Below are 23,648 nucleotides of genomic sequence, written 5' to 3' on the forward strand. Positions count from 1 at the left end.
ACCGACAGTCCACAATGAAGCAAAAGGGGGCCAAAAAGCTGCAGCTGAGAGTTTTTGGGCCATACAAAGTGATCAGGAGGGTTGGAGAGGTGGCTTATGAGTTGGAGCTACCACCAGGGAGCAGGATTCATAACATCTTTCATGTGTCATGCCTCAAGAGGGTGTTGGGGCAGCAGGTTACAACAGTCATGGAGTTGCCTCCAGTTTATGATGAGGGGCATTTGATCCTACCGCCAGAGGCCATCTTAGAGACCTGGGAGAGGAAGCTCAGAAGCAGGATCATCAAAGAGTATTTGGTGCGTTGGAAGAGTTTACCGGATGAGGATGCCACTTGGGAAAGAGAGCACATTCTTGAGCATCCGGCATTGAAGTTGCTTGGTGACAAGCAACATTTTGGAGGGGAGGACTGTCATGTCCCTTCCTAAATTATTTTGGAACAAGCTTAATTTTTGTATTATGGGGCCAATTTTGGAGCTAGTGGACCCCATTCGATTTTATTAGGAGATTAGACTTAGGAAAAGTTATTTATGTTGTAGTTAAGTTACACATGGGGGCTACCCTCACTAGGGGAATACACACTCCCTAGTTCGATTTGCATGGAGGTGGTTAAGTTTTGCATAATGGTTGTTAAGTGAGGGCCCATGAGGGAGGACGAATTGGAGGGAAAAGTGCTGCATTTAATTTATATATGCAAGCAACTCTCCTCATGCCATTCATCTTTTTGGGTATATCAATTTCTCTTGGTTGCTTGAGTTGCTTAGCCGAGTCACTCGCTGTTTAGCACGAGCTCTTCAAGCGAAGAGCTCAACCTTTCTTCGGGGGACTTCGAGTGCCACCATAGGAAGGTTTTCTGCATTTCTTCAGGGGGAGGATCTCATTGTGATTTCCAGTAGTGGCATTCACTTTCAGGTGGTGCGTATTACTGGAGGGTGCAGTGGAGAGGAGGCCAAGTTTGTTGTTGGTGTTTTGCAGTGGAGTTTGGGCCTGAGATTTTCCAGAGAGGAGGCTAGGGAGGATTGCTGGCATTTGGGAGAGTTGGGCGCTGGTTGAGCTTGTTGCTTGGCAGTGTGACTTTTACACTACCTAGGCCAGCGCAAAGGCAGTATTGGGAGATCACTTGGTGGGTAGAGTATCAGCCCTTGAGGCTGAGCTTTGCCGTGGAGGTTAGAGGAGATACTTGGAGTGGTGTTTGCTTCCCTCTTAGAGGTTGGAGGAGGATTTCGTGGCCATTTCTTGTAGGCTGTATTATTGGAGCAGTTTGGAGGGCGTAGGCCATAGAGGAGTCTGAATTTTGGAGGTTGGATTCAGGCCAAACCCTTTATGGGTTTTGTCCAAGGAGTGTGGGGTTGAAGTTTCAACTATTTCTGAGCACCAGAGACAGGGTTTCTTGCAGTTCCTTTCCAACCAGCAGTGCAGTTACTGGGAGACAGCGCTGAGCATTAGAGGAGCAGTTATCTCTCTAGCATTGTGATTATTGTTTGACACGTGGGTTCTATCAAGCTTGCCCTTGAGGCAAGTTTCGGTGCATTTCCATACTATTGTACTTGCTCCATTCCATTAATAAAGTGGCTCAGTTGGTTCTCATTTCTGATGTGTATTGAGTATTTGCTGATCGTTTTTATTTTTCTATGTATGTATCGTATTTGCTTTTGCATATCATTGTTTGTTTAAGTTTGGATCATTACAGTGGTATCAGAGCTTAGATTTTGGCTCAGCCACGTGAAAACGTTTCTATGAGTGAGGAGGACCGACAGAATATTACTTACAGGAGACAGAGGTACCGGAGCAGGGAAAGGGAGTTGGAGATTACTCCAGACATGGAGGATCGTGGGAAGACTGCGGTAGTAGAAGATATGGGTGAGCCCAAGAGTAGGGAGGAGATGGCCTTCGATAGTCTCTTGAAGGCTTTGAGTGATTTGGCAAAAGGGTAGAAGGAGATGCTGGACGAGATCAAGATGCAAAACTGAGAGCGAGCACTCATCGGGAGTTTGTAGTTGGAGAGACTTCAGGGGCATCTCAACAGTTTGATCAACTTTCACCTACTGCGTAGTGGCCATCCTCGAGTGAGCCAACTCGAGCTACTTCACCCTCTTTTATACCTTTTGCGCAGGGTGAGACTGGTGGAGGAGAGGATCCATTGTTGCTGGGGGAGCATTTCTGGGAGTGGCAGTCCATGGGGGTAGACTTTAGAGAGGCTCTGACCTTCAGAGACTTTTGCAGTCTCAAGGAGAATGAGAAAGGGAAAGGCTATGGTACACAAAACAATGAGCTGCATCGTTCTATTGGGAAAATGTATTTTCCTACATATGATGGCATTACTAAGTGCACAACACGTGCTTGGGTGGAAAGTTGGAAACGCTGGACATATACTTCCAGCTGAACCAGATGACAGAGGTAGAGGCCATCAAGATGGCTACATTGCACTAGAGGGGGAGACACACGATTGGTGGTTTCATGGTTTGTCCACTTTGGGGCATGCCAGCGTGATCTCCTATGAGGACTTCACGCAGAGAGTAGTGGAGCACTTTGATCACAAGGATCTAGAGGCTCACTTCAGGGAGTTGACCCAAGACAGACAGGGTATCCAGAGCATTAGATCTCATAGTTTTTGAGGGTCTTAGTGATGGTACCTGATTTGTCAGATGCGAGGAGAGTATACACATTTGTAGAGGGGTTGACAAAACCATTGCGAGGATTGATAAAGTCTCGCAAACCATCCACTCTTTGGAGGCAGTATCTTGCGCTCAAGATTTGCAAGGGGCTATTCCCAAGACCTGAGCTCCATTTCCTTCACACACTCCCTACCCTTAGAAGGGAAGTGACACTAGAGCACCCACAACACAGAGAGCAGCACAGGGGCGGGGTTAGTTGGATGACGAGACTAGTGGAGACCTCAGGAGGAGGAAGTTGTGTTTTACATGTCGAGGGCCTTGGGCACCTGGTCATCGGTGTAGAGCGGACAAGGCCCATTACATCAAGGTCTTCTCAGACAGTGATTAGGAGGATGATTGGGATTTGGAGTTTTTTGGCGGAGACAGCGAGGATCCAACAGTGAGAGGACTAGCACCACCACCACCACCACCTCAGGGAGGAGCATCTTTCGTACTGACTGGGGGAGTCCTAACTTCTTTGTGTGGGATTCCCAAACTTTTGACTATGAGGATTAGAGGTACGGTGCAGGGGCAGCGTGTCTCAGTTTTGGTAGATAATGGTGCCACCCACAATTTTATTGATGCTCAGATGGTCCAGAGGAGGGGCATCACCACTGCAGAGTTTGAGGGGTTTCAGTCCTAATACCAGGAGACAGGACTATATGGTGCACTCGATGTGTTCCCACTCTGACAGTGACTATGAGAACTATTCGATGACATACCACTTTTTTGTGGTGGATGTACCATACACCAATGTGGTGCTGGCTGTCCAATGGTTGTATTCCCTTGGCTGGGTTACCACTGATTGGAAATACTATACCACGACATCCAGATATACAAGCAGTACTGGATATATATCCAGTAGTCTTTGGAGATATACCGTCGGGAAAACCACCTGACAGGGGATTCAAGCACACTATAGTGTTGGAGCCTGGTGTGCAGGGAATCATTACTACACCCTATAGGCATCCCAAGGCCTATAACGACGAGATTAAGAGAGCCATCAGGGATTTATTGGCGTTGGGTCACATCATACTGAGTTCCAGTCCGTTTGCTTCTTCGGTTGTGCTGGTGAAAAAGAAGGACGAGATTCTTCACATGTGTATTGACTATAGGGGCCCTCAACAAGAAGACGCTGAAGAACAGGGATCCCATTCTGCGCATTAATGAGTTAATGGACGAGCTTAGAGGAACCAAGTACTTCTCTAAGATCGATTTGTGGTAAGGGTATCATCAAGTCCGGGTGAGAGAGCAGGTCATTCCAAAGACAACCTTCTGGTGTCATTATGGGCATTTTGAGTTCTTGGTCATGCCTTTTGGGTTGACTAATGCACTGACTACTTTTTAGTCATGCATGAACCATGTGTTCTGAGGCTAGTTGAGGAGGTTTGTGCTGGTATTCTTTGATGTCATCTTGATCTACAATAGGACATGGGAGGAGCACTTGCAGCACTTAGAGACAGTCTTGCGTATATTGGAGGAGCATCAGTTCTACGCCAAGATGTCCAAGTGCGAGTTTGGGCTAACAGAGATGCTTTACTTGGGACACATCATAGGTGCAGATGGGGTCAAGGTGCACGAGGAGAAGATTCAGGCCGTTCAGGATTGGCCAGAGCCCCGACAGAATTGAGAGGCTTTTTGGGCAGTTGTATCTATTATTGGAAGTTTGTGAAGGGCTTCTCACAGTTGGCAACACCCGTTACTGATCTGACTAAGAAGGGGGATTTTGCGTGGACAGAGAGAGCTCAGGCAACATTTGATCGCCTCAAGGAGGTGATGAGTTGTTGTCTGGTATTGGCACTCCCAAATTTTACTCATCCTTTCACATTAGAGTGTGATGAATTAGGGGTAGGGATCGGGGCAGTCTTGTCCCAAGGAGGGCATCCCATTGCTTTCGAGAGCTGAAAGCTTCTACCTCATGAGTTGTCGTATTCTATTTATGACAAGGAGATGTTGGCCATAATGCATGCATTGGCCAAATTTAGACAGTACTTGGTGGGGAATCGATTTCGGGTGAAGACAGATCACAACAATCTTCGCCATTTCATGGGGCAGCAGGGCCTCAATGATAGACAACAGAGATGGGTTAGCAAAGTGCAGGCCTACGATTTTGATATTGAGTATGTGTGGGGGAAGCACAACGTAGTGGTAGATTCACTATCTAGGAGACCAGTCGGGCTTTCTCTCATGAGCATTTGTCATGACTGGAAGGCTTAGTTATTGGTGGAGTACTCCAAGGATCGTTGGGCGTGCGAGATCTTGGAGGGCAACTATGCAGATGAGTGCTACAGGGTGATGGATGAGGTTATTTATTATAATGGGTGCATATTTTTGGTTTCAGGATTATAGTTGAGAGAGCGCGTCCTTCAAGCAGTTCATGATTCTCCGTTGTCTGGGCACCAGGGGTTTAGGAAGACTTATATGGCAGTGAGAGAGCGCTTCACTTGCAAGGGCCTCAAGGGAGATGTATCGAGGCATGTGCAGGAGTGCGAAGCTTGCCAGAGGAACAAAGGAGAGTTGATCCATCCAGCAGGATTGGTGCAGCCTCTTCCCATCCTTGAGGGGAAATGCGAGAGCATCTCTATGGATTTCATTATTGGACTGCCCTCGGTGCATGGGAAGGATTGTATATTTGTGGTGGTCGACCGGATGACCAAGTTTGCACACTTCTTTGCCATACCGACATGATATTTAGCTTCACAGGTGGTAGAGTTGTTGTTCAGTGAGGTCTTTCGTCTGCACGGACTCCCTAAGACCATAGTCAGTGACAAGGATTGCCGATTCATGGGAGGATTTTGGTAGGAGCTCTTCAGACTAGTTGACACTGAGTTCACACTGAGCACCAACTATCATCCGCAGACCGATGGTCAGACAGAGTGGGAGAACCAGTGGTTAGAGGGCTATCTCAGGAATTATGTGACAGGGCAACAGAGGGCTTGGATTTGATGGTTGCATCTGGGAGAGCATTGTTACAACACTACCCATTATATGTCCATTGGTATGACTCCTTTTCCTGCCTTATGTGGTTATGATGCTTTGTCTTTTGCTGATATTGTTTTTGGAGACAGCAGGGCCCCAAAGGCCAAGGATTGGATCCTAGAGAGCCAAGGTATCCTTAAGGCTCTTAAAGATAACTTATAGACAACCCAGAACCGGTAGAAGATGTATGTTGATAGACATCAAGTAGAGAGGCATTTTGGGTAGGGGGACTTGGTCTACCTGCGATTGTAGTTGTATCGACAGTCCACACTGAAGAAAAAGGGGGTCGAAATGTTGCAACCAAGATTTTTTGGGCCATACAAATTGATCAGTAGGGATGGAGAGGTGGCTTACAAGTTGGAGCTACCACCAGGGAGCAGGATTCATAACATCTTTCATGTGTCATGCCTCAAGAGGGTGTTGGGGCAGCAGGTTACAACAGTCATGGAGTTGCCTCCACTTGATGATGAGGGGCATTTGATCCTAGAGCCAGAGGCCATCTTAGAGACCAGGGAGAGGAAGCTCAGAAGCAGGATCATCAAAGAGTATTTGGTGCGTTGGAAGAGTTTACCGGATGAGGATGCCACTTGGGAAGGAGAGCACATTCTTGAGCATCTGACATTGAAGTTGCTTGGGGACAAGCAACATTTGGGAGGGGAGGACTGTCATGTCCCTTCCTAAATTATTTTGGAACAAGATTAATTTTTGTATTATGGGGCCAATTTTGGAGCTAGTGGACCCCATTCGATTTTATTAGGAGATTAGACTTAGGAAAAGTTATTTATGTTGTAGTTAAGTTACACATGGGGGCCACCCTCACTAGGGGAATAAGCACTACCTAGTTCGATTTGCATGGAGGTGGTTAAGTTTTGCATGATGGTGGTTATGTGAGGGCCCACGAGGGAGGACAATTTGGAGGGTTGCTCGAGCTGCTTCGCCGAGTCACTCACTGTTTAGCACGAATTCTTCAAGCGATGAGCTCACCCTTTCTTCAGGGGACTTCGAGTGCCACCCTAGGAAGGTTTTCTTCATTTCTTTAGCAGGAGGATCTCATTGTGATTTCCAGCAGTGGCATTCACTTCCAGGTGGTGCGTATTGCTGGAGGATGCAGTGGAGAGGAGGTCGAGTTTGTTGTTGGTGTCTTGCAACGGAGTTAGGGCGTGAGATTTTCCAGAGAGGAGGCTAGGTAGGATTGTTGGCATTTGGGAGAGATTGGGAGCCGGTCGAGTTTGTTGCTTGGCAGTGTAACTTTTACACTCCCTGGCCAGTGTAGAGGCAGTACTCGAAGCTCACTTGGTGGGTAGAGTATCAGCGCTTGAGGCTGAGCTTTGCCGTGGAGGTTAGAGGAGATACTTGGAGTGGTGTTTTCTTCCCTTTCAGAGCATGGAGGAGGATTTCCTAGCCATTTTTTGTAGGTCATATTATTGGAGCAGTTTGGAGGGCGTAGGCCATAGAAATGGCCGAATTTCTGGAGGTTGGATTCAGGGCAAACCCTCTCTGGGCCTTGGCCAAGGAGCATGGTGCTGAAGTTTCATCATTTTCTGAGCACCTGAGACGAGGTTTCTTGCAGTTCCTTTCCAACCAACAGTGCAGTTACTGGGAGACAGCGCAGAGCATTAGAGGAGCAGTTATCTTTCCAACATTGTGATTATTGTTTGACACCTGGGTTCTGTCAAGCTTGCCCTTGAGGCAAGCCCAGGTGCATTTCCATACTATTGTACTTGCTCCATTCCATTAATAAAATGGCTCAGCTGGTTCTCATTTCTGATGTGTATTGAGTATTTGCTGATCGTTTTTATTTTTCTGTGTATGAATCGTATTTGCTTTTGCATATCACTGTTTGTTTAAGTTTGGAACATTACAATCTTTTTATATATATATCTCGAGAGAATGTACTTGAACTTCATCTTTTATGTGTGTCTGTGTGTGTATGTGAAGTTTTCAGCTATCCAAATTGTCTTATTGCAGACTTGATTTTCAATTATCTTTATTTTCATGGTTTGATAATTTCCAGCACTAGTCTGGCTTGCTGATTTGACATAAGTTAAGGATGAAATTGTTAAGAACATTAACATTGATGTTAAAGATATACGGGTAGATATACTGCTGTCATTAAGTAAATTTCTGATCTAGTTTATGAATGATTAAGATTTTCCCACATGGATTTGGGATCTTCTCTCTTGAGTTGCCTTCTTGATTGGGGTTGAAAAGAAGTGAAAGATTGTCCATTGTGCTGCTGTATTATTATATTTCAAATCAACCCTATGTTATTAAATTCAAAGGGAGTAGATATGAGAAACTTCTATAAAGAGGTGAAATTTGTGAAGTTGCATTAATTGCCCTAGAACTAGAAATTTGGACATGGCATCAGAACTGTTTTGGCTGAGATCACTCTTTTGGTGTAAGAGGGAGGTGGTATTTCAACTATGGTCTACTTGGGAGAGGTGCTTGACCTTGTTGAGATTGTTGGGTGTGAAACCTTAGATGGCTTGGTAGAAGCATTTGAACCCTAGAAGTATTTTGTCTAGTTCATATATTGTTGATTTTCCTTTTGAGAATTGTTTTAGGATGTGTGAGATGATTCTTGGTCTCAACGAGTGTGTTAGGTTGGAAGGAGATTCCAATTTTGTTTCTTAGAAGCTTAGGTTACATATGCTTATGGAGGAAGCTGATCTTTGGGAGCATGTTGTGAAGATGATTCTAGAATCTGTTGATCCAACGTAGTTGGCCACTTATCATGAGGAGGAGGCAAAGGCTGAGATGGTCATCCTTGATTCAATGAAGGATCATTTCATCTCTCACATTGTAGAGAAGATGATAGGTAGGGACAAGTTTGGGGCTTTGGTTGGTTTGTTTCAAAGTTCTTGTGTTTCTCGACAGATACTCCTATGTAACATGCTTTCATCGACTTACATAAGTGAGATAGATATTGGGGTGAGCTATTTGACAAGGGTCACAAAGTTGAGATATCAGTTCATTCACATTAATATGCAAATGGAGGATAAGGAGTTGGTGTCTATTGCTTTGAATGGACTCTTACCTTTTTGAAAGGCCTTTTTTTAGGGTGTTCATGCCTATGAGAATCTTCTACTTTTTGCAATGCAGTGGAATGATCTTGCGCAGGAAGAAATTAAGATACAATCTTGTTCAGAGAAACAAGAGGTGTTAGATGAGGTTGCTCTTGTTAGGAGGACAAAGAAGAGTGGCATGAAAGGCTACAAGGAGAAGGTACAAGTATAGGAAAGGATGACTTTAGTAAAGTGATGTGTTTCATATGTCACGAAATGGGACGTTACGCTAGCTAGTTCCCATTAAAGAAGAAGGGGAAGGGAATGGAACAAGTTAAAGTTGGGATTGTAGTAGGTGTAGAGGATTCCTTTCAATTTGAGACCACCTTCTTCATGGTCTTGTGTTTTTCTATCGACACTATGTCTAGTGTTGGATGGTATGTGGATAGTGGGGATTTGAGATATATGACTTACGAAATGTCACTCTTCAACAAACTTTAGAAGCAAAAGGGATGTATGAGTATGGAGTTGGGTAATGATGCTACTTATCTTATGAGATGAGTTGGCTCCATTTCCTTCCAGATGCCATAATATGATCTTCTTACATTGAGTGGTGTTTTATTGGTTCTTAGTTTAAAGAAGAACCTTCTTTCAATTTTTTGTATGACAAATGTACAATGTAGAGTTGCATTTGAAGGACAATAGTGCACCATTAGTGATTGTAGTCCAACTTGTTTGAGGTCTTAGAATAGAGGGGTGAGAGAGGGTGGTCTATATAGTAACTTGCTAATCTAACAACACTTGTATATTTTAGTGAGAAACTGAATGAGTTTTCTAGACTTGAGGCACATGTAGAGCATGCATGTTGAGATGCCATGAAGATAGGTTGAAAAACTATTGTGGAATCAGGGATTGATTCCAACCTTGTAGTTGATGGCATTTTCCTTGATGATACTCTCTCTTTAGTATTTTCTTAGAAAGAGGGAGTTGACCTAGCTTAGGTTGATGCTTTAGTTACCATAAGTTTTAAGGTGCATGGTTGAGATACCAATGATCATGGCTATTGACAATTTTGGCTTTGATGTTGACTTGAGGTAGGTTGCTAATGATTCAGAGTTGTGTTCATTCATATTCCCAAGTAACCATCTTTCAGAGATTTGAGATGTCATGATGGTAGCAGGTTCAGATTTGTAGTTCGCAGATTTGGATGAGTTTTAGAGGAAGTTGGTTGGTGCTGGTGAAAACACTTTGTTATCTTTTGGGGTTACTCCAAAATTGTTTACACCATGTTTGGGTGTGCTTCATGCGACATGGGGAGCACGGTGAATGGTTAGCCCGTGGGATCAAAGAAGGCTACGAACTTAGTCTACATTCATAGCACACTTCGTCTCATATTGCGTAAAGACCCAGGGCACAGGGAGGGTCCTTTCAAGAGATGGGACCAATACACAAATGATGCTACATATGTGGACAAGGAGATACAACGAGATGGTCTTATTGAGCTACCTCCAGTTACGATGGATGAGCAAGAGGCTCCAGATGAGAGTGATCCCTTCCTAGAGAGCCTATTGGCTGAAGAGCTTAGTGATCTTGATGACATGGCTTAAGGAAGCCTAATCTTGTTCATTGTTTAGTTTCACTTTTTTTGGAATTTTGAAAATTTCTATTTCATGTTTGGAAATGCCTTAGGGAAAATTTTGAATGTAGTATGACAATGGACATATATTTATGATTCTAATACCTATTATCCTGATTCACATCAATGTGCAAATTGCAATTTCCACTTGAGATCAAATTTGAAATTTCAAAGTGAAATTTCAAAGTGAATGTTCATGTTTAAGTCTTTAAATTATTTATTTTCTATGTTGCCAGGAAACGTGGGTTCGGGGACGGGGACGGCATTTTTGGAAACAAGGTGCGTGGGTTCGTCGGGTAATATAATAATATTAAATTTTAATAATTAAATTTTATAAATTATAAATTTATAAATTATAATTAATAACATATATGAAATTTCACAATGCCTATCGACATATTTCCAAAGTGGATATTGCGGACTTGTTGAAGACATTTTTTATTTTGCAATTTTGGAAGACAATTTGAATCTGTTTAACAAAATTCAAAGTAAAAGTTATGTTAATAGATGTTAATAATAATAATAAATATTAATGAGAGACTAAGCTATATTTTATGACAGCATAACATTCTTTTGAATCTTTTCTGTGTAACCATGACAGCTATGTGAGAGAGCTCAAGGCTACTACTAAAACTGAAAATTCAAAATGCCCCTGGAAGTTACCGTGCCCACTGCCTACATTGTTAGGATATTCCGACACATAGGATATAGTTAAGTTCAACTTGGTCTAGTATAGAGTTAGGTTAGAGTTAGGTAAAGTGTGTTTCTTTACCGTTGTACATTTTGTAACTTACAATCCGACGGTCACGATATGTAGTGATCCGACTGTTCACTCTCACCTCGGTATTACCGACACTTGATCCGTGGCTTGACACCTGATTGGTCCATGAGTTCTATTTAAAGCGCATGGAGGGTCATTGTTTGGGTAATCCGTGCATGAGAGAAGCTTATGTAAATTTTCATTCTTTGATTAATAAATTGCCTGTAGTACCCACGTTGGGACAGGCCGTGGACTGTTTCCCTCCTTGCACTCTGAGGGTTTTAACCACGTCAAAAATACTGGTGTATTGATTTGAGATCTGGTTGTGAGCGGTGTCCTTTTGGTATTCTTTCTGTGGAACTTACCCTGTAAATTCCTATATGGTATCAGAGCTATTTGAGGGCCGCGTCCGTTGGTGATCCAAATCTGAAGCCGGTAGAACTGCATGCGGCTGTCGTTTCCTAGATCTGCTGTTTCTGACTGCTTTCGGGCCGAGAGGACTGCTCTGTTGCGTTCGGAGCATCTGTTCCTGTGAGGAACCCCTTTCGTTTCACGCGAAAAGGTTTCCGGTAGCCCTAGTTGCGTCATTTTTCAGATCGGGAGGTATACAGTGTTTTTTTTTTGCAGTTTACTGTTATTTTCTCTCTGCTTATTTCGGTCTCAGATTATTTAGCCTTTTTTTTAACCGGATCTATACCTTTCATTTCTGCGTATGCTCTTTGCCCTGCGACTCTGTGCGATCTGGGCAAATCAGAAACAGAAAGGAAGGATTTTTCTCATGCGTATGCTCTTTTCCCTGCACCTTAGTGTGATTTCGGAAAATCAGAAACATTGAGAAAAATATTTAGTTTTTCGGCTAAAGCTAACTTTGAGATTTTTTTTTAAATTTCTAGTTTTTTGGCTAAAGCTAACTTCGAGCCGCAAGGTTCGTTTTTCTTTGCATGTTCGTGTTGGGTTTTGTGTTTTGTGTTTTGTAGGGAAAAAGAGCTTTCTCAAGGCAAGCACGCAAACCAAGGCCCCCCCCCCTCTCTCTCTCTCTCAAATTTTTTGTATAGATCAATTGGTTCAAAGCTATTTTAAGAGAGTAGAGGTCTTGGGTTCAAGTCTCCATTTTGTGGGGGCGGATTTTTTCATTCCCGCACATTCGCGCACTTTGCCGGCAACGTCAACAATTTTTTTTCAAAAAGCCATAATTTCTTCATCCGGAAGCCTTTTTCAGAGCCGTTTTTTTTTAAAACCGCCTATTTTTTTGAGATCTATCCGTTGGAACACTTACTTTCAGCATCTTCAGCTTCAGTTTTTAAAAAAAAAAATGGAAAGTCCATGCCAAGTCATTCTTGACAGCACTAACTACTTCCAATGGGTAGACTACATGGAAGATTTACTTAGAAGTAAAGGTCTTTTCAGAATAGCCACAGACCAAGAGAAGAAACCAAAAGATGAAGACAAGGTGGCAAAATGGGAAAATAGACAAGATCAAGCACGAGGTTTGATAGGGATGTCTATTTCTCCTGATCTTAGATTCCACATTGCAGGACTTGAGACTCCTCATGAAGCATTAGAAAAACTTGCTAAAATTTTTGGGATTAAAAATGTAATTAGAGCCCATCAACTTGAAAATGAGCTGCTTACTTTGGATCCTAATAATTTTTCTTGCATTGAAGATTTCTTGTCCAAATTCAAGACCCTTAGATATCTCTTGGAAGGTGTTAAAGTTAAGAAAGAAGATGGTAACCTTATTTATTCCATCCTTACTAAGTTGGGACCAGCCTACTCTGTATTTGTTTCCACTTTCCATTCTACAAGGGAAGCTTTCATTTGTCAAGGACAAGACTACAAGGCCCCTTCCTTTGACTCCTTTTGTGATTCCTTAATAAGAGAACAAGAAAAACTCTTACACCTTGGTCTTCTTAATCTTGGAAACTCTTCCACGAAAGCGTTAGCCGCCCAACAACAACCAAATTCAAAGAATCCTAAGAAGTCATATCCTCAAAAGAATGGTCCTAAACCATCTCAGCCTCAAAATGAAAGATCATTTCAGCAAAATGATAAGACCAATAAAAACAAATGGAAGAAGACTGATAGACATTGTAGCTTTTGTAATCGAGATGGCCACTTAGAATCTAAATGCTTTAAGAAGATGGAAGCCTTGGAAGCCGCAATGAAGAAACATAACATCCATGTGGAGCCTACTTCAACTTCAACTTCCGGAATGGCACTTTCTGCATGTCGTTGTCAATCATCTCAGTCTGGTTATGCATTAAATGTATCTTCTTCTTCTTCTCATTCTCATGAGTGGCTCATTGATTCTGGAGCCTCTTATCACATGGCCAAAAACCAAGCCATGTTTTCTTCTTTAAATGATTGTAACACCAAAAATATATATGTTGGTGATGATAGATCTCTTAATGTTGTAGGGACTGGAACTGTTCATCTAGACAATGGTCAGTTTAATGATGTATTATGTGTTCCAACCTTATCCTGCAACCTTCTATCTGTCTATCAGATAACTCATTCAGGTGAAGGTAAAATTGTTGAATTTTCACCTCATGATGTTGTAATCAAGGATCTAAAAGATCCTAAACAGATTCTAGCTACTGGTCTTGCTGATGATTCCACAAGGTTGTATAAGTTTCACAACTTTGAGTCATCACATCTTCCCTCAGTATTTGTTGCTCATAATGATGAAGTGAGCAAGCTTTGGCATGAGCGATTTGGTCACTTAAACTATCGCTCCCTTCAGCATCTATGTAAAGAAAATATGGTGACAGGTCTTCCTATGGTATCTTGCAGAGATGGTGTTTGTTCCGGATGTGTACTCGGAAAACATCATCGGGACAATTTTGACAAACGTGCCTCTTGGCACGCCTTAGCCCCTTTACAGCTTGTGCACAGTGATTTATGTGGTCCTCTTCCTGTTGCTTCATTCTCTGGCTGCAAGTACTTCTTAACTTTCATTGATGATTTCTCCAGGCGCACTTGGGTATACTTCTTAAAACTCAAGAGCGAAGTATTTAACACATTTTTGGCCTTCAAAGCCTTTGTTGAAAAACAATCTGGACATCAAATTCTTAAGCTAAGAACTGATAATGGTGGAGAATATGTTAAAAACACATTCATCAACTTTTGCACCGAAAATGGAATTCAAATGCAACATACTGTTCCATACACTCCACAACAAAATGGTGTAGCTGAAAGGAAAAATCGCACCTTAAAGGAAATGGCTAATTGTATGCTGCAATCTAAAGGACTCAGTCTTAGTTTTTGGGCCGAAGCAATTAATTGTGCAAATTATATAATCAATCGCACTCCTACTAAGGTTCTAGAGAATATCACTCCAGAAGAAGCTTGGAGTTCCATTAAACCAGATGTAAGTCACTTTCGTGTGTTTGGAAGTGAAGCATGGGCCCATATTCTAGATGAAAAGCATAAAGCTTTAGAACCTAAGAGTGAGAAATGTACTTTTGTTGGATATTCTGAAGATGTAAAAGGTTATAGACTTATTCCATTTAAGTCCAAAAATGTTATCATTAGAAGAGATGTAAAATTTGATGAAAATAAATCGGCCTGCGAGCCTAATCCGGCGGATGTGCCACCTCTTCCTATCTCTTCTACTTTTGAAAACATTTCTTCTTCAGATGATGAAAGCGAGGATGATAATCCTCCCCCACCTTCTCAGGATCCTCAACTTCCAAGATGGGTCCGTGCTACTCGGGATGCAGCAGGTGTCTTGCCGGTGATCCTACAGATCAGCGACGTACACGTTCTCAGTTTGAAAGAGCCTCTTCTTTACTGGCTCAAGCTCCAGTAAATCATGATCCTGACACTTTTGCAGAAGCTTCAGGCCATCCACATTGGGAAGCAGCTATGAATGAAGAATATCATTCATTGATGACAAATGATACACGGGATCTTGTTCCTCTACCAAAGGGACGAAAACTTGTAGATGTAAATGGGTTTACAGAACTAAGTATGGACCAGATGGCAAAGTTGATAAACATAAAGCTCGTCTTGTTGCTAAGGGCTTTTCACAGGTTGAAGGCATTGACTACACTGAAACCTTCGCCCCTGTTGCCAAAATGAACTCTATCCGCCTTGTTCTTTCCCTTGTTGCCTCTTTAAAATGGGAAGTCCATCAAATGGATGTTAAATCTGCCTTCTTGCATGGGGACTTGCAGGAAGAAATCTATATGGAACAACCCTTTGGCTTCATACAAACAGACTCCAGCCTTGTGTGTCGACTTAAGAAATCCCTTTATGGTCTCAAGCAAGCTCCTCGGGCTTGGTATGCCAAAATGGATAGCTTTCTTCTAGAATCTGGCTTTTCTAGGTGTCATTCTGACAATACTGTCTACACCAAGAAAGTGGGCAACTCTCTTATCATCCTTGTTCTTTATGTTGATGATCTTATCCTTACTGGTAGTGATCCCAATCTTATAAACCATGTGAAGTCTATCCTTAAAAGGAAATTTGAAATGACAGACTTAGGACACTTACACTACTTTCTCGGTCTTCAAGTCTTGCAATCCAAGGAGGGTATTTCCCTTTCCCAGTCCAAGTATGCTTGTGATATTCTTCGTCATTTTCACATGGAAGACTATAAGCCAGCCCCTTCTCCCTTTCAGTCTGGCGTCAAACTTTCAGTCTCTTGTACTTCTCCTGAAGTTGATGCTACCTTATACCGTCAACTTGTTGGAAAACTCTTGTATTTAACCCATACTCGTCCTGATCTTTCCTTTGCTGTTGGCCTTGTTGCTTGTTTTATGCAAAACCCCCGTGAAAGTCATTGGAAAGCAGCTAAAAGAATACTTCGTTATGTTCGAGGTACAGTACAGTTTGGGATTCATTACAGTGCCAAAGCAGCTCCTCTGTTAGTTGGTTTCACTGATTCTGATTGGGCTGGTGACCCTGATGATCGGAAGTCTACTGCCGGTTATGTCTTCACTCTTGGTTCAGGACCTATTACATGGGCTTGTAAGAAACAGGCCGCCATCTCTCTTTCGTCAGCAGAAGCAGAGTATCGTGGTGCCGTGGAAGCTAGTAAGGAAGCCTTGTGGCTTCGTCAGATCCTATCAGAGTTTGGCTTTGAGCAGCAGCATCCAACCACACTTTGGTGTGATAATCAAAGTGCCATTCAGCTATGCAAAGATCCAGTCCAGCATCAGCGCAGCAAACACATTGAACTACACATGCACTTCATCAGAAAGCTCATTCATGACCATGTTCTTGAAGTGCAATATTGTCCAACAGATGATCAGGTTGCAGACATCTTCACAAAGGCTCTCACAGAGGCGAAGTTCACTAAACTTCGATATATGCTTGGAGTTCAGGAAGTTGTCACTAAGGGGGGATAGGCTCTAGTGCCTCCTTCCTTCTCCTATTGTGTCATATTTGTAAATCCTTCAATCCTATCCCAAGTTGTTCTTAAGGGGGGATGTTAGGATATTCCGACACATAGGATATAGTTAAGTTCAACTTGGTCTAGTATAGAGTTAGGTAAAGTGTGTTTCTTTTACCGTTGTACATTTTGTAACTTACAATCCGACGGTCACGATATGTAGTGATCCGACGGTTCACTCTCACCTCGGTATTACCGACACTTGATCTGTGGCTTGACACCCGATTGGTCCATGAGTTCTATTTAAAGCGCATGGAGGGTCATTGTTCGGGTAATCCGTGCATGAGAGAAGCTTATGTAAATTTTCATTCTTTGATTAATAAATTGCCTGTAGTACCCACGTTGGGACAGGCCGTGGACTGTTTCCCTCCTTGCACTCTGAGGGTTTTAACCACGTCAAAAATACTGGTGTATTGATTTGAGATCTGGTTGAGCGGTGTCCTTTTGGTATTCTTTCTGTGGAACTTACCCTGTAAATTCCTACATACATATCTCTCAAAGTAAGCTTCATAGGTTCATGATTTTAAAAAGTGTTTTAGCTCTACTGCAGGTTCAAAAGGCATTCAAAATGCCTCAATCTATTTCTCTCATTGGCCATGGTAGTGGCTATCGAACTAATTGGATGAAGTAATGTTTATTTTTCTGCTGTCCCTTCATATGGCTAGCTGTGAAGATTTTCATGAAGGAACTGTTTTAGTTGTGAATAACTGAATAACTTTGAACTTTGAATTATCCTGCCATTAATCTATGCTCTGTCATTTACCTGCACACTGCAGCATGGCACTGCTGGTCAGGAGCACATTACTTCATTATGCATAAGTTGTAGAGCTTGCAAAGGACTTTGATCGTCTGCAAGATACAGCTTAAGTTGAAGAAACCTGTTCACATCGCCAGGGATGGAGCCACTTTCTCCAACTTTGAAACTCTTCCATGCAGTGAAGGCAGAGTTATAACTACCATTCCCATTCCTTTTTAACAATGTAAAATCTAACACGTGAGGTATCAAGCCAGTACCTATCTGGTTAAGTAAAATCCGCACAATGAATAATACCGCTCAGTAATTTCATTAAGGCCAACTTACTCTGTGCCATAGTTACACTTAACACGGGAGTTAACCAAACTCAAGGTCCATGCACCCAGTAAATTTATATGCTGATCCTTATGCAGGAATATTTACGTATCTTTATATTTCTCAGTTTCTGTCAGTCACTTGGTTTTTATCTCCTCCATCTAGACAGGTATTTATATCATATCTATATTTATGTAACCCTTAGTCACTCATTCTGAGCCCTGTTCCTACCAACCTTTTAGATTAGGACGTTATATATCATGGTATTGATAACCAGGCACACTACATATGTCATATACATAGTTAGGGGCAGTAATACGCTCTTGAGGCTCCCATTCCACCACAGCAAGCTTGTAAAACGGTCTACTATCCTAAGTTCAGTAATTTCAGCAATTTAAGAATGCTTATTCAACGAATGTCTGAGTTATAGATGTAGTATTAAGGTCACTGATCTTATTTTAACAGTGCTATGGTTCGATTTAACAATGAGGCACTAAAGGTACTCAAGAAGAGTATAGTTGGATTCATTTGAAATTTGAATGTGGTTTCCTGTAGCTGAAATGTGCATATATTTGTTTCTAGGGCAATCAAATAACTGAGCTATGCCCTGTCCGATGTTGCAAGTTATAAATCATTAAATTAAGAATATAGTTTTTTTTATGAAGAACCCAAAGAACCCGAAGAACCCGAAGAACCCAAAGAACCCAACCCGAAGAACCCGAAGAACCCAAAGAACCCAAGAACCCAAGAACCCGAAGAACCCGAGAACCCAAGAACCCATTAAAGGAAAAGAACCCAATTTTTTTTTTTGAAGAACCCGGTTCTTCATGTAAGAACCCGGTTCTTTTGGGTTCTTCTGAGAAGAACCCGTACCCGAATCCGGTACTTGGGTGCGGGAACCCGGGACGGGTTCGAGAACCCCACCCCCGGGTGCGGGAACCCGTGCAACATAGTTTATTTTTCTTGTTGTAATTTGGAAGATTTCAAAATTCATATATATTATAATTTATTATTATATATATATATATACACCCTTGACGAACCCACGTACCCTGTTTCAAAAAGTGATGCACCTGTCCTCGAACCCACGTTTCCTGGCAACGTAGTTGATTCGTGATGGACTTGGACATTGGAGGTGGCTTACTCATTTATTGTTAGACCTCATATGGACACTTGATTGACATTCTTCCTTGGAGTGTTGGAGACAGGTTGGTGACATTCTACAAGCTAGCCACATGGAGAGGTTGCTTGCTTGGAGAACACCCTACAATGGAGGAGAAGCGTTTGCCATTTCCAAGGAGGATCTTGAGCCCTAGACAAAATGGGGTTACTTGGATTGCTTACATGGAGGCTTGTAGTTAACTTATGATAGCTTGGGTTAAGCAAGTGAACATGTAGTTGAGTGGACCTGAAGGTGACACTTTGACTTGGAGAGGCATTTGAGCATTGGAGCCCTTGGAGGAGGAGCGCTCTTTTCTTGGAGCCTCATTTCTGGATTGTGACTTGTCATCAGTTTTGAGCTTGACATGTGTCAGTTGTAGGAGTCCTTTACATGTGTGGGCCTACTTGTTTGTAGTAAGTTGCTTGTAGTGGACTAGGTCCACTTGACTTGTAGACCTCCCTTACCTCTTATATAAATAGAGGAAGGAGAGGATCATCACTGCACTTTTTTCTTTCTACTTGTCTTCTTAGAGTAAGGTGCTAAGGTTCGTGAGGAAACCATAGGAGAAGTTATGAAGTCTATAGAGGATGTCTTTGTTGGGATCTTGCTCTTGTGAGATGCATGTGTTTGTTCTTGTAAGCTAGATGTTGGAGATAAAGACATAATTCATGCACTGATGCTTATTCTTCTTTACGTTTGAGTTATAGATGTAGGAGAAGGAGCACTAGTCTCTCTTTCTCTTGTTCATTCTTCTTTGTATTTTATCTCTCTTGTATTGTGACACTAGGGTTTCTTGAGCATTCTTGAAGTCTAAGATCAGGATTTCTACTCTAAGAGGCAAGGAGTTAGGGTTGGTGATAAACCCTAGGGTTGTACTTGTTGCGGAGAAAGAAAAGAGAAGTTGCCTTTCATGGGGCCAAGGAGTACTTACTAGTGTGACTCTAGCTTGTTGGAGCCTTTTGGGTGGAGCTAGGGCTTTGCATGTTTTTCCCTTGCTAGGGTTTTGGAGAGTTTGGAGGGTTGTACTAGCTTATGCTGAGCTGAGAGTATGGACTTGAACTTCATCTTATATATATGAAGTTTTCAACTGTTCAAATTGTCTTATTGCAGATTTGTGTTGCAGCTATCTTTATCATCATGGTTTGATAATTTCCAGCACTAGCATGTCTTGCTGATTTGAGTAAGTTAAGAATGAAATTATTAAGGGTGTCAACACTGATATTGAAGATATAAGGGAATATGCTGTATTATAAAATGATTTCAGATCTGGTTTATTCATTATAACATTTCCCTAGAGGCTGAAGCTTGTTGGCACACATTTGGTATTTTTTCTGTTGAATTGCCTTGTTGAGTGGGGTTGAGAAGAAGTGAAATCTGCTGTTGCTGCTGTTTTATTATATTTCAGTTCAGCTCTAAGGCTGTAAATTCACAGGGACTAGATCTAGGAAACCTTTAGTAAAAAGGTGAAATTTCTGAAGTTGCATTAATTACCCTAGAACTGAAAATTTCAATGCTTTCCTCATAATAGAATCTCCTTTCTACACTACTGTTGCCTGCTTTTCTTTTGTTTATTCTCTTCAATATAAAAGTTGCTGATTTCTCATTTTCTGATGTTCTTACCTACTAAAAGCATTTATTTCTGTTTTCCTATGCCTGCATCTATGAGTTAACAACTTCCATGTTGTGAATTCTGATCTCACTCGAAAATACATTCATTCTTCACAGAAGAAAAACTACAGAGATTTTGTTCTTATGCCGACTAATACTTTTTGTACTATTGTGGACACTGTCACTGACATCATCCGCATAGGAAACATTTTCTAATGAATTTTCTTTTGTAGGTGACAGATATAGTTGCAGGTGTTATTCGGTGGAAGCGTTATCTTGATTATCTTATTTTTTCACTCTACAATGGTTCAACAAAAGTGAAAAACATGGAGCCTCTTCTTCAGCAGGTATATAATTTGAAATTAATGTTGCTATCTCCATGAGATATTCAATAGCTTGAATAAAATATAGCAAGTTTTTCCTCCCTTTACACTTTAATGCTAGATTAGTGATATAAGAGTGAACTTTTCAATAGAACAGCCGTTTACAAGAGTTATACGTATCTTGTGAAGAAACACCATTAAATTGGAGGAAATTTTGCAGTTCAGATTGGCTGAATGGAAGGGCTGTTATAGCAGGATGTTGTATTAGGGCATTTGTATCTTGTTTTCTGAAAATGGAATAAAATTTATTTTTCCATTTATGGTGATTCCTTGGAAATATTTTGAGCAACCTCTTCTTCTTTCCTGCATCTAGATACTTCGAATTGGTGTCTATGAAATTGTTAAGCTAGGCATGCCTCCATATGCTGTTGTCAATGAGGTAAGCTTTCTGTACTGGAAATTTACTATTTCTTTTGTGATTCTACTCTGTTATGATTGACAGGCTTTTCTGTGGATTCTTCAAATCCCATGAATTCTTCTTTGTTGCTTTACAGAATACCAGGAAATTAAGAAGTAGCACATCAAATCTTCAACAAGTCACTGTAGTAATTCTACTGTTGGGTTATTTTGTTGTATTATGATTTTACTTGCATTCTTGTAATCGGTAAAGTATTCTCATTGAAGTCTTTGTTTGGTCAAAATCTCGTCTCATGTCATCCCTACTAATAAAAGTATGTTTACAATATCATGACAGGGTGGAAATAAATTAGCATTGCATCCTAGCTGTCCATACTTTTGCGGGCGGGTTAGCTAGGGTGATAAAATTTTGCGTTTGAATTCTCTCCAATTAATGGAGAGAGTGTGTCTTGAATAATAGCACTATTTAAGTGACAAGCGTAAATGCTTGAACTGTGTGTTATTGATTCATTCCTCCTCTCTGTCCCCTCAGTGCTCTCTAGCTCCCCATCAATGATCCTATTCCCATCACTAGACCATCTCAACCTCTTCTCTGATTGCTAGCAGTCTGTAAAACCTGAAAAGGGAACCATAATAACCTGTGACAGCAATCAATTTGAGACTGTTGAAACCGGAAACAGCAAGCAGGAGCCAATCTACAGCCCTGCAGATAAAGCCATGGAGTTAGATTTTCCATTCTTGACTTCACAGATAAATATGTTGCAGAAGGTGGAGTTTCTTGAGACCAAGAACAGCAAGCTTCAATCAAAGGTAACATACCTCAAGCAACTGGTTCTCAAAATGAAACACCAAGAAAACATTCACCTGCAAAATTTGATTGGGGATTCCCCCACTCTCCAATCTGAGATCTCGGACATCAAAAATCTGCAAGAAGAGATGATATCACTGCAGACCAGACACTGTTTAAACAAGAAATGGAGACTCAACAACAAACCCTTAATTCCTGGGTTTAGGTAGTCTGAAAAAGCAAACAAATCCCCTGCTCACTGAGGTAGAAGAGGTAATACGAGACAGGATAAATGAGGAATGCCTCCATTAGATCCTCTATAGATAGGCACCTCCTTCCTCCAGGACAGATTTGACTTGAAGGAACTTAGCATTGAGTGTGCTAGGATGAGTGCCAACTCCGCTCTCTTCCTCTATTTTGGGATATTAGGGGACTGACTCAGACCCCTCGAGGCTAAGAGATCATGAACCTCCCTCCCATATAGGGTCTTCCTTGATCTAGAGCCCTATTTGTTGAACTCAGGCAGTCTAGGAACTAGGTGACAGCAGCCAGGGAAGAAGGAAAGTGGGTCGTCATCTGTAATATTAGACTTGTCATTTGGGACTCACCCCCCTCTATGGGTTAGGGGGCTCGTCCGATGTCCAATATCTCCATTCGTTGCTGGAACCATAACGATATGTTTTGGTGCTGTTACCCCTCATGTCAGTAGGGGTACACATGAACAGTTTGCAGTATTTATCACCGCCATTGTTAGCCCAAGGTCAATAGTCAAAAGTGATGTAAAAACCATGTGAAGCCCTGTATTAGGTATACTAGACCTAGGTATTTTGAGTCTATCTTGTTGTCTTGGTTGGACTGTGGCTGGTCCCTTGAAATTTCACTTTTGGTTACTCTCGTGCTGTACAGGATTGGAGGGCCTGAGGTGGACTCTCTCGAGGACTCATGTTTTAATGGGAGATTGCATTTGTACGGGTGATCAACACTATATGGGCCATTGCAACTCACATCGAGGTGCACCTATGTCATATCACATAGTTATGGTCTATAGAGTCTGTAGGTGACCTTGGCTTTGGAATAGTATTCCTCAGACAACTCTTAGATTATGGCAATCCCATTTGATAACTTTTCACATTTCCTAAGGTAGTTCATAATTCCTAATGCAAAGTGGTCCTAGTGGTCAAAAAGTCAACATGGTCTCAGATTATGCAGTTTGATGAGAGGATTCCATGCTATGTTCTAGTTTTCGAATCAGAGGTGGCAGTGGCTAGTTATAGCTTGGTCAAACTTGGTCAACGTGTCAAGTAGGTTTCTAAGTGGTAGAATGGGGGCAACATTTGGTATAATGATCATGCATTATGTTAGAAGTGGTCTTCTCAATGAGAGGAACAAAACTCATGTTTCAGATTTTCCAAATTCTCAAGGGCATTAGATATCATCCACTTGTGCATGATAACATGGCAGAACAAATTTCCTAGTGGCATAACGGGGGCATATTTTGTCAGAATTTGAACGTAATATGTCAAAATTGGTCTATAGAACGAGAGGAACAAAACCCATGTCTGCATTTCTCCAAATTCCCTAGGGCGTTAGAGATCCAACATTGGGCATGATGATGAGGCAATGTAAGGCATAATTTGGTCAAATGAAGCAAGATCTAGATGAAATTAGGCCAAGTTATTGTAATGTTCCCAACTCAAACTAGGAAAACTAACAACAAATCTACTGTCCTCTCCTTGACTTACCCAAGATGAAAAGGACGCAAAGCCACATTGGGTTTGGGCACATGTACATGGATTAATACGCATGGATAAGACTGAGTGTGACTGAGATTTATTTGGAGCACATGCATG

At 41.8% G+C, this 23,648-nt stretch overlaps 1 protein-coding gene across 2 annotated transcripts in view; it reads left to right on the forward strand.

The window, feature by feature from the left end:
* Positions 1-23,648, forward strand: part of LOC149205623 (NOL1/NOP2/sun family protein / antitermination NusB domain-containing protein) — a 297,843-nt gene that overhangs the window by 38,153 nt on the left and 236,042 nt on the right. For both annotated transcript variants that reach the window (XM_089395127.1, XM_089395126.1), the window contains exons 3-4: positions 20,505-20,618; positions 20,968-21,033. In XM_089395127.1, the coding sequence (XP_089251253.1) occupies positions 20,505-20,618; positions 20,968-21,033 (180 nt within the window). The remainder of the gene's footprint in view (positions 1-20,504; positions 20,619-20,967; positions 21,034-23,648) is intronic.

The sequence above is a fragment of the Pinus tabuliformis genome, chromosome 1_2 (genome assembly GCF_031772625.1).
Source record: "Pinus tabuliformis cultivar Carrire ecotype Pingquan chromosome 1_2, CPIR1, whole genome shotgun sequence".
Classification (NCBI taxonomy): Eukaryota; Viridiplantae; Streptophyta; class Pinopsida; order Pinales; family Pinaceae; genus Pinus; species Pinus tabuliformis.